The sequence below is a fragment of the Meriones unguiculatus genome, chromosome 10 (assembly GCF_030254825.1).
Source record: "Meriones unguiculatus strain TT.TT164.6M chromosome 10, Bangor_MerUng_6.1, whole genome shotgun sequence".
In the NCBI taxonomy this organism is placed as follows: Eukaryota; Metazoa; Chordata; class Mammalia; order Rodentia; family Muridae; genus Meriones; species Meriones unguiculatus.
Genome location: NC_083358.1, coordinates 97,156,777 through 97,170,098, shown reverse-complemented (window position 1 = coordinate 97,170,098; position 13,322 = coordinate 97,156,777). Strand labels below are relative to the sequence as shown.

Here is a 13,322-nt window from a genome sequence, read left to right as displayed (position 1 = left end):
GTCTCATCTTCCATTCTCCCTGTCCTCACAGAATTACGCTGTCATACAAATGTCATGTTCATGGTTATATGCATTTGCATATTCTCCGCCTTCACTGTCTGTCCAGTTAATACACAACTTCTGAGTTGTGTCATGTCATTACCACCCCCTTCCCCAAGCTCCTCCCAGAAACCTTGGGCTTCTCTTTTCCCAACACTTAGCACTATTATTTTAACAGTAACATTAAGGTCATCTGGCATCTGGCATCCTTAGTAAGTGAAGAGCAGGACTTTATCTGGGGTCCTATTTTCTAGCACCTGTAACCAGTATACGCATGGATTATTGATGAAGGAGAGAAAGCATCGGTGTGCCTTCCTCATGGAGGTTTTCTAAAAGTAAAGTGAAATCACAAATAGAAAGCAGTCATTGGTTATGTAAACGCAGATCATTATATGGATGATATGGGTTACTTTTACTTCCCTGGTGATGAGTAACTTCCTGAAGGCAGCACAGGGCTCAAACCTGTTAGTATTCATTTACCTCTGCTTCTGTAGGATATTTTATTCATTTTGCCCAGTTTCTGTTTTTAGCCCCTGTAATCTTTTGGGAGGATTAGCATCAAGAGCCAAGTGAGCTCACAGAACAATCCTGTAGTCTTGATTCCATTTATTGATACTGCATCTCTGTCCTCGCTGACATTGCTCAAGTAAAGGTATACTTTAAGAGAGGTGGCAATGCTATGTATAGTACCCTAATAATAGAACCCATAGGCTGTGTGGGCTAGAGTACATTGTTTATATATATTTGTAAAATATATTTGAGATTCTTCAGACATTATGTAATGAGATAGATCTTTTGGAGAGAATCTATTAGTAGCATTTCCTCCCAAAGCCTGTCTAGTGGATTCTCCCAAAAGATCTTTTCCCAGGCCAGATTGTTAGATGTTTCCCAGACTAAATTGTTAGATGTTTTTAAGTGGATTACTTGCTTAAAAAGAATAGTAATTGTAGAAATAGATTGTGCTAATTTTGTCTGCTAACTTTCAAATCCTATTTTTAAATGCTGTAGAGTGGGGCTGGGAGATAGCTTAGTCAGTAAAATGCTTATAAGGATCTGAGTTTGATCTTCAGAGTCCATGTAAAAATGCCAGGCATGATGGTATGTGCTTGTAATCCCAGTGTTTAGGAAGCAGAGGTAGGTAGCTCCCTGAGGCTCACAGACAGACAGCCTACTTGGTGAGTTCCCAGTCAGTAGAGTCTACATCTGGATAAAAACAAAGCAGACAGCACCCAAGGAGCAACAGCCAAGGTTGTCCTCTGGCCTCCATGTACACATGCCTTCATACATGAGCACACATGTTCACGTGTACAGAATACCCTTGTGTATAATTTTAACATTAAATAAGACAAAATGAAAAAAAAAATGACATTTAAAGCAAGCACAGGGGCCTGAAAAGATGGCTCAGCAGTTAGAGCACTTACGGTCTTACAGAGGACGTAGGCTGGGTTCCCAGAACCCAATATGACAGCTTTCAACTGCTTGCAACTCTGGTTTCAGGCCATCTGACACCCTCTTCTGACCTCCACAGGCTCCTAAACACATACGGTGCACATAAAGTCATACAGGCCCACACACATTAACATAAATTCTAAAAATCTTTTAAATAAAAATTAAATAGGCATGCAATCACTGTGAGTTCAAGGCTAGCCAGGTCTACAAAAGCAAACCCTGTATCAAAAACAAACAGACAAAAAATTGAATAAGCACCAAAACCATTGAGGCAAATTGACATGCATTTGTCAGGGTTTCCCCCAAACGTGGGGTTTTGTACTGTGCAGAGATGGTGGTGTCAGTTCACTCTTGAGGAGGTGTGGACCTGAACTGCCATGCCAGCTGCTAGTTATTTCCGATACTCAGATTTCCCACTGCTAGTACTACTGGATTCTCTGCACCCCCCTTAGACAAAGTAACCACTTTTTCTTGTTAGGTTGCCACAGAAAGCTGTAGAAAAAATAACAGTGATAGCTAACAGTTGTTCGTTTCTTATTAATATCCTAAGCGTTTTGCATGAATTAACATGTAATCCTCACAACTCCTCTGTGGGTAGTGTTCCCATATTACAGGTGAGAAGATAAACACAGGTGGCCAAGTAATGTCCCACAAGTTCATTTTGGAAGTTTATAAATATGCTTTAAATATATTTCTTTGAGGATAGGAATACGCTTCAGTGGTAGGACCCTCAGTTCAATTACTATGTTCAAATATGTGTGTGTGTATACATTTATTTTCCATGTATGGTGTATGTAAGGGCAGGCAGATACACCATGGTACATTTATGGAGGCCAGAGAAAAACCTTAAAGAGTCAGTTCTGTCCTTCCACTTGGGATCTGGGTCCACACTCAGGCCATCAGGCTTGGTGACAGGTATCTTCAGTTCCTGAACCATGTTGTGTGCTGGACCCTACTTTAAATATTCACCTATGAACTGGAGAGATGGCTCAGTGGTTAAGAGCACTGGCTGTTCTTGCAGAGGTTCTGAGTTCAATTCCCAACACTCACATGTCAGCTCACAACCATCTATGCTGGGATCTGTCTGATGTCCTCTTTTGGTGTGCAGGCATGCATGCAAACAGAGCACTCAGATACAGAAATAAGTCTTTAAAAAAGGACAAAATTAGAGGCTGGACACATCTCAGGGGTTAAGAACACTAGCTGTTCTTCCAAAGGTCCTGAGTTCAATTCCCAGCAACCACATGGTGGCTCATCTATAGTAAGATCTGGTGTGCAGGCAGAATGTTGTATAAATAATAAATCTTTTTTTTAAAAGGACAAAATTAAATATATATATTCCTAATATGTTATATATCATCTTTAAAATATGTAACATTAAATCATTTATAAAATTAATTATTTGTTTTCTATTAAGTGTAATATGTATATTCTTAATGGAATAGCTGCAATCAAATGTACTGGCCCCGGGTACTTCGCTGCTGCTTTTGTGATGCTTACTGAAGTAACTTAAGAATTAATAGTGATGTCAGTTTGACTAACTGCTACATGGTGGATTAGCCTCAAAATAGAAAAATTGGTCAATAAGAATTTTTATTTTGGAGTCATAGTTATTTTCGGGATCTGCTGCCTGTAAGGGATATCCCAGGACAGCAGATCCCTTAGTTCCTAGTGAACAGCTGCCTCAGCAACACTTCTGACCAAGCTAGGGCAACCAGCACGGAGCCCAGCCCAGCTTCTTAACCCCTTCTGTGTCTCTGCAGCTAGCCACGGTGCAGCCTGGTCAGAATTTCCACATGTTCACAAAGGAGGAACTGGAGGAGGTGATCAAGGACATTTAAGGAGGAGCCATCCTCAGACGTCTGTGGACAATTTCAGTTCTCCTAATTGCCCTTCAACTTCATTTCCGGCTCTATGTCATGGAAAATATCTGGTATATGTGTGTTTTTTTATGATGTCTGTACATAACAGCAATTCTGAAATAAAAACTTTTAAAGTATTTAATGGTCTGTGCCCTTATAATTTAAATGCTTATGTTGGCAGCAAAAGGACTGAGTAGGCCCGTCCTGTGAGCAGGTCTGTTCTAAAACTGTTGGGCTTCCCTGCAGCATAGTCCACTCTGGTCCCGCTGAAGGTGAGTTCGGACTAGCCCAGCTCCTCCCAGTGGTTAGTAGATGTTAATACGACTGCAGGTCCAGCTTGGTCTTTCATTTTATGAGACAGGGTTTCTCTGTGTAGCCCTGGCTGTCCTGAAACTACCTCTGTATACCAGGCTGCCCTTGAACTCAGAGCTCTGCCTCTGAGTGTAAAGGCATGTCGGCTACCACCCAGCCTCTGAGTATCTCTTAAGGAAACATACGCTTCTGATGCTCATTAACCATTGAAAGACTGTTGTGGGCGTCCGCCCCAAAACATTGAGTTAGAATAACTACACCCTAAGGCTATCCCTCTTTGTGTCTTGTTAGACAGTCTGAGAAGAGTACCCTTTTATGAAGTTAAGGGCTGTAAGACAAAAGTAATGGCCTTGGCCTTGACCTCAGTCAGTGAGTTACAGACTTAAGCTGTATGAGGAGGAAGGCTGTAAAATTGAGTAGTTTCTGTTAGACCTTGGACTGCACTGTGGACTTCCTCTACTGGAGCAGTTTGCATATGGTGTAGCAGTCATTCCATTTGAGCGTCAGAAGTGACCCCAGGAACACTATTAACAGATGAAGAACCTACGTCTATGTCAATGGATACAGGTACTAAACTGTTGGGGTCCTGGAGAAAGGACCCAGGTTTGGTTTTTAGCATCCTCGTGGCAGCTCACAACCATCCATAACTGCAGTTCCATGGACACTACACCCTCTCTGGCCTCCTTGGCTACCAGGCACACACATGGTTTACAGACATGTGGACAAAATATCCATACACATTTTAAAAATAGTTTTAAATTAACAACAAAAACCTGGTGGGACTTGATCTTACATTTTCAAGGTTTCAGATCACCAGGTCCTGAGTAACAGGCAAGTCTCACGGCAGTTTGGGATGTCTTCACACTGTCTAAAGCCTGCCTAGTCCTTACTGGAGGATAAAGAGCCAATTTCGGTTTTTTGATAGCTTAGGAATTATTTGCTGGGCTTTGTGTCCTGTTTCATTAGTAAGTTGCATTCTGATGTTAAATAGTACTTGAGTAGCTGGATTCATGCAAAATTCATGGTGTAGTGAAAGTAGCTTGTGCAGGTATGCATTTGAAAACAGTTCAGCACAGGAAGGAAGGAAGCTTTGTGCTATATATATACACACAAAATGAAATTAGAGAGCTTGAGTTTATTATCAACATCCCAAAGATTTCTAGTGATGTTAATGCTGTTAAAAATTATTATGTGAGATTCATTTAGCTTCTGGCTACTGTTGTCCTACGCTGTCAAAGACACCATTAAAAATCTGTATAAACTTAGTCATTTAAGGATTTGGGGGGAGACGCTGTCTCCTATATGTTAAGTAATGCACTGGGGAGCTAGCTGTGAAAGTGCTATCTGTGGTCTCCATACAACCTACAGAAATTCTAGTTGGAAAAACGGGCAATAGTCCCTTTCATTTTTGTGGGGTGTGTGTGCTCACATGCAGCTAAATATATGTAAGGAGCCTGACAGGGTCAGAAGAGGCCACTGGATCCCCGGAACTGGAGTTCCAGGTGGTTATGAGCTGCCTCGTGTGTACTGGAGTCTAAACCTGGGGTCGTCTGCAAGAGCAGCAAGAGCTCTTAACTGCTGAGCCATCTCGCCAGCTCTAGTATTGCTTTTTAACACTAGATTAATGCAGAAGTGGAAAAGACTATATTGCTTTGAGGAGGTGAGATGTGTCATTCATAAATAGAGGAAAAAGAACTAAGGAAAAAGTCAGTGCACCCTCCCAGCTTACAGCTGGTAGCTGAGAAGACAGTAAACGCCATCCATACCTGCTGTAATTCAGCGTGCACTGTTCAGAGAAGTGTTTAATCTTTAGAATGTTAAGGTTGCTGGTGTCCAAGATAGGAGCTTAACTAAAAAAAAAAGGTATGGCTTTGTGATAATTGCCTTGTTAGTATTTTTGCTACAGAGAAATTTGGGGCAAGTATAGGTTTTAGTAACTTTACCCGTTTGCGAAATTTACATACTTCTGGGGGTAAAGTAAAATTTCATGTGTAGTATTTCACTTTTCTCCCTTAGAAGTAGAGCACTTGCCCAGTGTGATTCAGGCCCTGGGTTTAATCCCCCTTGTTCTAAAAATAATAATAGTAACTGATGACAAGTAAGTTCCCCTGTCAACAGTTTGAAAAAAATCCAGTATACTGTTAAGTGTCTAACTAAAAGGGGCTGGAGAGATGGCTCAGAGGTTAGAGCACTGGCTGCTCTTCCAGAGGTCCTGAGTTCAATTCCCAACAACCACATGATGCCTCAACCATCTGTAATGTGATCTGATACCCTATTCTGTCATGCAGGCATACATGCAGACAGAGCACTCATATACATAAAATTATAAATGTTTTTTTAAAAGCTTTTTTGTTTTTTAAGTGAAGGTTGAGCCAGAGGTGGTAGTACATGCCTGTAGCCCCAGAACTTGGGAGTCTGGTGAAGGAGAATCAAGGATTTGAAGTCACCCTGGATTACAGAAAAAGACTTCAGCAAAGCGACAAAAACAAAAACTACAAACAACAAAAACAGTTGCACCAAATAGCTAAAAGATGTAGCTGGTGGTTTCTACAGCAGGTGGCACTGTTGAGTTAGCTTTCTTGTTTCCATATAGTAAGACAATAGAGCATTCATCTCTGTCACCCAAACAAAGAAATATTCCTTTGTAGCCCCTCTTTTTCCCCTCCGTAACTGGTCACATGCTACTGGAGCTGACTGCCTTGTGATCTAATTCATAGTTGGCACGAATTAAAAATAATGTGGCGTCTGTATTTCTGGAAAATCAGTTTTCATTTTGTTCAGTGGTTGAAACTGGAGGACTTTTTGTTGTCTTTTACAACTTATCTCTTGATTTGCCATTCTGCTCAGCATCCAAAAGCTTCATATCTCACTTCGTACTGTGGTTTTGGGAGAGGAAAGGACCGTAAAATTTAAATAGTTTTGTTTGCAAATGCACACAGTACTTCGATGTACATCCTGGGTTCAGGCGTACCGCTGCTGAACCAAACGCTCACTTCTGTTTACTGCTACTTTAAAGCTAAAAGTAACTCCAGTTGTTTTCATTCTGCTGTAGCATTTTGCATACTTTGTATCTTTTTATCTGGCTTCGTGAGTTCCTACTGAACAACTTGAAACATCGGGAAGAGGCGGAGTGAGGTTAAGGATTTAGAACTGGTTTTACCAGCACTTCATGTTTTGAAAGTTGTGTGCGCAGCTTTGGCGGTGTAGGCAACAGTGGAGGGTTTATTTACTGGAGGTGGGGTGATAATTTAGGAGGGGCATCATACTCGGAGAAGGAGCTGGTGCGATGCTCGCTCTCAGTGCAGGGTGAAGGATTCCGGGTGACTGAAGGCACTATGAGTTTATCACCTATAAAGTAGACTTTTGGCAATTCTCTTCCCATATACCTATACTTGGTGGCAAAACTGCCTACATTTCCAAGTCCGGGGAAGCCAGTAAGTAATTCCGCCTCTGGACTACCTCTCTGCAGACGAGGAAGGTGACTGAGGCCAAGCGTGTTGGAAAGACTTTTGCGGCTTGCATGAGTCACGGGTGTAATGATGTTCATCCGCCTCCATAGGATTTTCGCATTCACCTTCTTGGCTCCTTCAGCAGACAATAGGCGAGCCAGCGAGCCCGGGGTTAAAAATCCTGACGCACCAGTTTCTGTCGGAGCCCCCCTTTCCAGCTGAGAGTAGTTCAGGGATTCCCGGACTTTACCAGGTACAGTTTCCACCGAAGGAATTATTAGAAGCGTGGGGGTTGGGGGGGCTGGGAGGAGGAGAAGGAAACGTGACCCGAGCCTAACCCGAGGGTCTCGGGAGGCGCCAAGAAAGGGGGGGAGGGGAGGGTTGCCCCCTAAGCCAACTCTAGGAGCCCAGCCCGCAGACGCCGGACGGCGGTGGGGAATGACCTCAGCCGTCCCTGCCACGTTCCAGCCAATCAGTCCCGCATCTTGGCATCCGAATCCAGGACCCCCGAAGGCCGGAGGCGACGCGAGCCAATGAGGAGTGGGCCGGGGAAGAAAGACAGGCGGCCAGCCTATGGGGGCGGAGAGGCCCGGCTGCGCGTATCCAAGCAGCGCCGGGCCGGGCTCGGGGGTGTGGCGCAGCGCCGGCGGGGGTGGGCGGGCGCGCTGGGTGGCAGGTGTCAGCGGCGTCTGCATTCGGCGGCGATGGAGCGGCCCCGGGGAGCTGCGGACGGCCTCTCGCGCTGGCCCCTCGGCCTCCTCCTGCTCCTGCAGCTGCTGCCGCCGGCCGCCGTCGGCCAGGACAGGCTGGACGCGCCGCCGCCGCCCGCGCCTCCCCTGCTGCGCTGGGCCGGGCCGGTCGGGGTGAGCTGGGGACTGCGCGCCGCCGCGCCGGGGCCCCCCGTCCCCCGCTCCGGCCGTTGGCGACGCGGCGCGCCGGCCGAGGACCAAGGCTGCGGCCGCCTCCCGGACTTCGTGGCCAAGCTGGCCAACAACACGCACCAGGTGAGCGCACGGGGGGTGGGGGGGGCGGACGCCCCCGACCCCCATCCCCCACCCCACCTCGGTGGGGGGGGTTCGCCCCCCCCCCCGGCCCGCGGATCCCGGTGGCCGCCCCGCTCTACGAGGCCGGCTGCGGGGCGCGGGGGGCGCGGGGGGCGCGGGGGCGGCGCGGGCCGGGGTGGCTGCGGCCCGCGGGGCTGTGTGTCGTCACAGCCGAGGCAATCCGAGACTCCGCTGCATTCTGCTTCTGCTGGAGTTGTCAGAATCTCCAGCTCGTCCCCGTCTCCCCCTCGGCCCCCACCCCGAATGTAGAACCTCGGGTCCACCAACGCTTTACCTACCAGGAAGCTGGCGGCGTAATTACCCCTGGAGTGATTTGCAGGAGAAGTTGGGCTGCCCGGGAGAGAGGTGTGCCCCGCCTGGGTCGGTACTTCCAGGCTGGTGAGGCTGGCTTCCAGAAATCCCACGGCGGGTGTTAGGTCGCGGCATTTCATTTCATTCCGTAGTTAGGGGGGACACGCGTGGCAACGAAGATGACGTTGAGACCTAGCCATGAAATGACATCTTGCCTGCTCCTAAGAAAAAACAAACAAACAAAAACCCTCTGACCTGACCCAAAACGACCTTGAGAGCCTTCCCGAACCGAAATCCTGTGTGCAGAACCCAAAGAACCAGAACAGGGCCTCTAGGACCTAGATTAGGAGCAGTTGCGGGACAGACCCGAATTACCCACAAGTTTCACCTAATGGCTTCGCAGAGTTGCCAACTGTCCCGAACTAGAGTCTGGGTTGTAAGCAGTCAGGCCCCCTCGTTCGGCGCACTTCCGGCTCTTTAAATTCCTCCAGACCCATTCTGGAGACAGGCTCCAGGGTGCCTTGTTTTCCTGTAAGTTGACCTAGCGATGAGACTGTCTTTGCACCAGCGCTGGTATTGGCTTCTGTGTGTGACCTACAGCCAGCTGAGATCCTGCGATCTGTCTTACTCCTTCAAAACTACCCTGCTGGTGAACCCTGACAGGAACCTCTCTCTCTCTCCAGTTTTGGATTTCTGATAAAATGTCCTGCAGATATTCTGCCTAAAGCCTGCTCTTGTCAAGACTTTCAAAATTGTGGTACTTCTGTTTTGGGGCTCAAGTATCTGAACCTTGACCCATTGCTGCTGCATTGAGAAATTGTTAGGAAAGCCTTGGTTTCAGCGCAACTAGGACATCTTCCTCCTCTCTTTTTTCTAAAATTAAAAATTGTTGCAACCCACGCATGGGAAAGGCGTTTTCAGTTCGAAGTATTTTCTGTGTTATCTCTTTTCCTTTTTTTTTTTTTTTTTTTTTTCAGAGAGAAATTGTTCACGGAGGCGGAAGTGGGTGGCTGGGTGTTCTGTACCTGTTCCTTTTCTGTTTACATTCCATCTCAGTTTCTCCCAGATCTCAGTGACCTCTTGGGCTTTCTTTTGAGATCCGCACTTGTTACTTGTGAATCAGGGGTCACAGGGAAGACAGTGCTGATGAGCCCGAGCAGGAAGCTGTGTGAAGGTGGCTAAGGGGTGTTGAAGGACTGGTTGGGCACAGAGAGCAGAATGAGTGCTGGAAAGTCTTCCTATTTAACGAAGAAAATAAAGTTGTGCAGACTTCTCTCTCTTAGGGTGGTGGAAAGGACTTAAGACACTGATACTTCGTGGGAATTATACCAGGCCCGCAGCCTCTCTCTCTAGCTAGACCCAACATTCTCACCCCATATTTCAGGGTCTTCTCCTGCTGGATGACCCATCTTTAAATCTGCAACAGTTCCAAAGAAAGAGGCAGAGAAACCTGCTTAGAGAGTCAGAAACCTCCTCCTCTCAAATTCATATGCAAAGGGGTTTCCCTAGCTCATTTTATCTGGTTACAGCTGGTTAGTTTTTCTCCCCTTCAGTCTTTATTTAAAGTGGCCGTCTTCCCCCCCCCTCTAGTTGTTACCCTTCCATATACCTTCTTAAAAGAGAGCTCATCCTCTTTGTAATTTGAAAAAAAAAAAAAAAAGTGGAGCTTTTGTTAGCCTTCAGCTTAGAAATCACTGAGGTAGTTTCAAAGGCTCTGTTTCCTCTCAGGAATTGTGATGCAATCTGTGGTGGTTTTTTTCGATTACATTTTCAGATGTCATAATTCATCACGCAACACCGTACTGAAGAGGTCTGGTATTTGGGGAGCCTTTGTAACAGGGGGAAACAAAAGCATCAGCCTCACAGAACAACTTATTCATTCCCCTTTTTATTGTCAGAGACACTGTATGTTTTCAGACAGCTGCAGTAGGAAGGTGTTCTTTGGAGTAATTCTTTTTCTATATAATATGAAAGGATCCAACCTACCCATCCCCTGCCTCCCCCCCACCCCACCCCACCCCAAAAAAAACCAGATGTTCTTAGTTCTCATTTCTCACAGCTTGGTGTTCTTTTCCTGTCCTATCCTGAGTGTATGTAAACGCTTTCCAAAGGCCTGGAGATGGGTTGGGGGGAGGGGCTGCCAAGTTACAAAGCTAATTCAGACGTGACAATGCACAACCCCTAAAGGTTTGAACAGGTCTCTAGACTGGCTTCCATAGCTTATAAGAATTTATCACCATTTGGGGGGGATGCTTGGGATTAAACCCCACGCCTTATTCATACAAGGCAAGTGCTTGCTCTCCTACTCAGCCATACTTTCTGCCCTAGCATTTAATCTTAAGAAATCTACAAAATAAAGTGTGTGCCTTTGTAATGTGGCTTTCGGAGACCTGCGCCCTGTGCTGTGACATGGGCTCCTCCACTCATGAAACCTAGTAAGTAGGTAATCCTCTTCCCCCAAGCCTCCCTGCTTCTCCCCAGGTTTCCTTTCACAATCTTTTCAGTCTTGGTTTGAAGTCTGTTTTAAGTGTGTTGTATTTATTTTGATGGTGTATGTTGTTCATATTGAGGTCATAATGATTCAGTGCTCTATGGCGTTGAAATGAGCAGAGAAAATACTTTTTTTCCCCTAATTCCAGTATTATCAATAAGTACAATAGACTTATAAGAAAGTAGAAATTAAAAAAAAATATTGGCTGTTACTGCAACATCAAAAAGAATGGCAAGAAAATTAAGGCAGAAGGTCACCACTTACATCTTACAAAAAAAAAGAAAAAAAGAAAATTATGCTTCCTTTCCTGATCTCATTCTGAGGTTTTGGCTTGTCATGGAAAGGCACTGCGGCCCAGCGGGGCCCCTCTCTGAGGCCAGCTTTGTCTGCATTCGGGTCTTCACTGTCATATGTTTTCTTCACTAAATTACTTAAGCTTCTACATCTCATTCCTAATCTTTAAAATGGAGCTGAGCATGCAGGCTTGTGAGAAGAAACAAGAGTGCATAAAAATACACTCTGTATTAGCAGATTCGAAGTCTCTGATAATCAGCGCTCAGTGTTTGCTGTCTCGATTAGGGATCATCCACAAACTTTCTTAGACTCGACCTTCTTCTGCCCATAACCCCAAACTTATCAGGCCCCAGTATTAACCGATTGTTGCCTTTATGCACTCGGAGTGTGCACAGCACATGTAACCTTTGTACATGAGAGTAATTGAGCAGGCCCAGAAGATTGTATTAATGTTGGTTGCTAAGTTGAGTTGCTTCAAAACATTCCCCCATAAGCACCCCTTTGAGGGTAGGCATGCAAGTCTGTCTTAAAGAAACAGTAGAAATGCCTTGGCCAGAGTAACAGCGGTGGCTGACATAACTTCCTTGCTTCTCATTCCTGTGTACAGACCATTGGATAATTTCCTTAAAAGTTCTTAAACTTATGATTAATAGGGCCGGGAGCTGTTGCTCACTCTCTCTCCTTCCCTTCTGCTCCTGTCACTAACTGCTTCTTTACACATAACTTCCCAACTCCTACCCTGACATCAAAGCATCTGGTTTCTTAAGTAAACAGGCCCTTGTAGAGAGGCTGCTGTAAGGCCTCAGCCCTGAGAAGAATGCCTGTGTTTGTTTGCCCCACTGGCAGGGCTGTGTCCAGGCTGACAGGACTCAGTGTGTCTGTTGGCGGCTTTAGGGAGCTGCTGCTCTCAGCCTGTAGGGAAATCAGCAGACCCGGAAGTCTAATGATTTCCGTAACACCCAGAAATCTGAAGGTTGTTGCCTTTAACTATCCCAGAACTTCTGAGCTGCCTCATTTTTCCCAGCAGCGGCCTGCCTTCGTTCTGCCTGCCTGCCACACCCCTACACCCCACTTTTTACGAGGCCCTTTACTTCCGCTCATGTTTGGGTCAGGGCATGGGAACTCAGGAGGCTGGCTCACTTGGCGCTGGTTGAGCTGAGTGAGCCATGCTCTCAGGAAGAGCGCTCTCCCATGCCGACTGGTCTGAGGGGATGCCATCATGCGCTCGGGGGTCCAGGAGGAACCCTCAGCAGCTGTGATGGATGCTCATCTACCTCAGGAAAGGTTGCTCTCCGCAAGGGCTGAGCTTTGGCTAGCCAGGTGTGACAAATGGCTGAAAGGGATTGTGGTCTAAGCGTTAGGTCAGTCCATGGCTGGCTCAAATATTTGCCTCCACATATTACAAATTGTAATTAGAAGTTTGAGATTTGTCTCTGCTGGGAAAGGTTAGCCAGAAGCGGCCCATTCTGGTCAGTTTCTAAAGGCTCTTTTCTTTCTGCAATGATGGTTGTGACTGACTGACCGGCCCTCTGCTCTGCTGTTCTGTTCTGCCTCTGTCTCGGGCTCATGGAGGCTGCTCCAAGATTCCTCTGAGCTCTGTCTTTTGCAAGCAGCTCTTGTCAGCAGGTGTTGAGCCCCCATGGTGACTGCCATGTCTGTGCTCCCCACCGTCATCACTGGTGATACCTTATCCCGTGTGACTCCCACAGGGCATGTGATGTCTAGTACCACCTGTGGGCATCAGCTGGAGAGAACTTGTCCTCCTCTCCCTCACAACCTAACCTATCTCTACCACCTCTATCTCCATCATCTGGGAAAGTATAACTTCCTTTTGAGGCAGGAGAAATGAGGCTCAGCTGTTTTATATGAGGAGGAATGAATGTTGAGGCAGAAAACCCATCAAATTTGACGTGTAGCCAGCTCTAGAAAGAGCCCTATTCTGTTGGCCCCAGATATATCATAAAATAGCTACTGCGTTTGTCAATTTCTTCAGCTTTCAGTTCACTGCGCTGGCAACCAGAACGTCTCCTGTGTCTTTTACTCCTCCTTTTAGAACCCTGGTACAAGCTTG

At 46.2% G+C, this 13,322-nt stretch overlaps 2 protein-coding genes across 5 annotated transcripts in view; both read left to right on the top strand.

Moving 5' to 3' along the window:
- The window catches only part of Psma5 (proteasome 20S subunit alpha 5), a 28,190-nt gene extending 24,703 nt beyond the window's left edge, over positions 1 to 3,487 (top strand). The window contains exon 9 of the mRNA XM_021631717.1: positions 3,252 to 3,487. Within this exon, the coding sequence (XP_021487392.1) occupies positions 3,252 to 3,329 (78 nt within the window). The 3' untranslated portion in view covers positions 3,330 to 3,487. The remainder of the gene's footprint in view (positions 1 to 3,251) is intronic.
- Positions 3,488 to 7,815: 4,328 nt separating this feature from the next.
- The window catches only part of Sort1 (sortilin 1), a 75,443-nt gene continuing 69,936 nt past the window's right edge, over positions 7,816 to 13,322 (top strand). For all 4 annotated transcript variants that reach the window (XM_021631688.2, XM_021631686.2, XM_021631687.2 and 1 more), the window contains exon 1: positions 7,816 to 8,115. In XM_021631688.2, coding sequence (XP_021487363.1) covers positions 7,816 to 8,115 — 300 coding nt within the window. The remainder of the gene's footprint in view (positions 8,116 to 13,322) is intronic.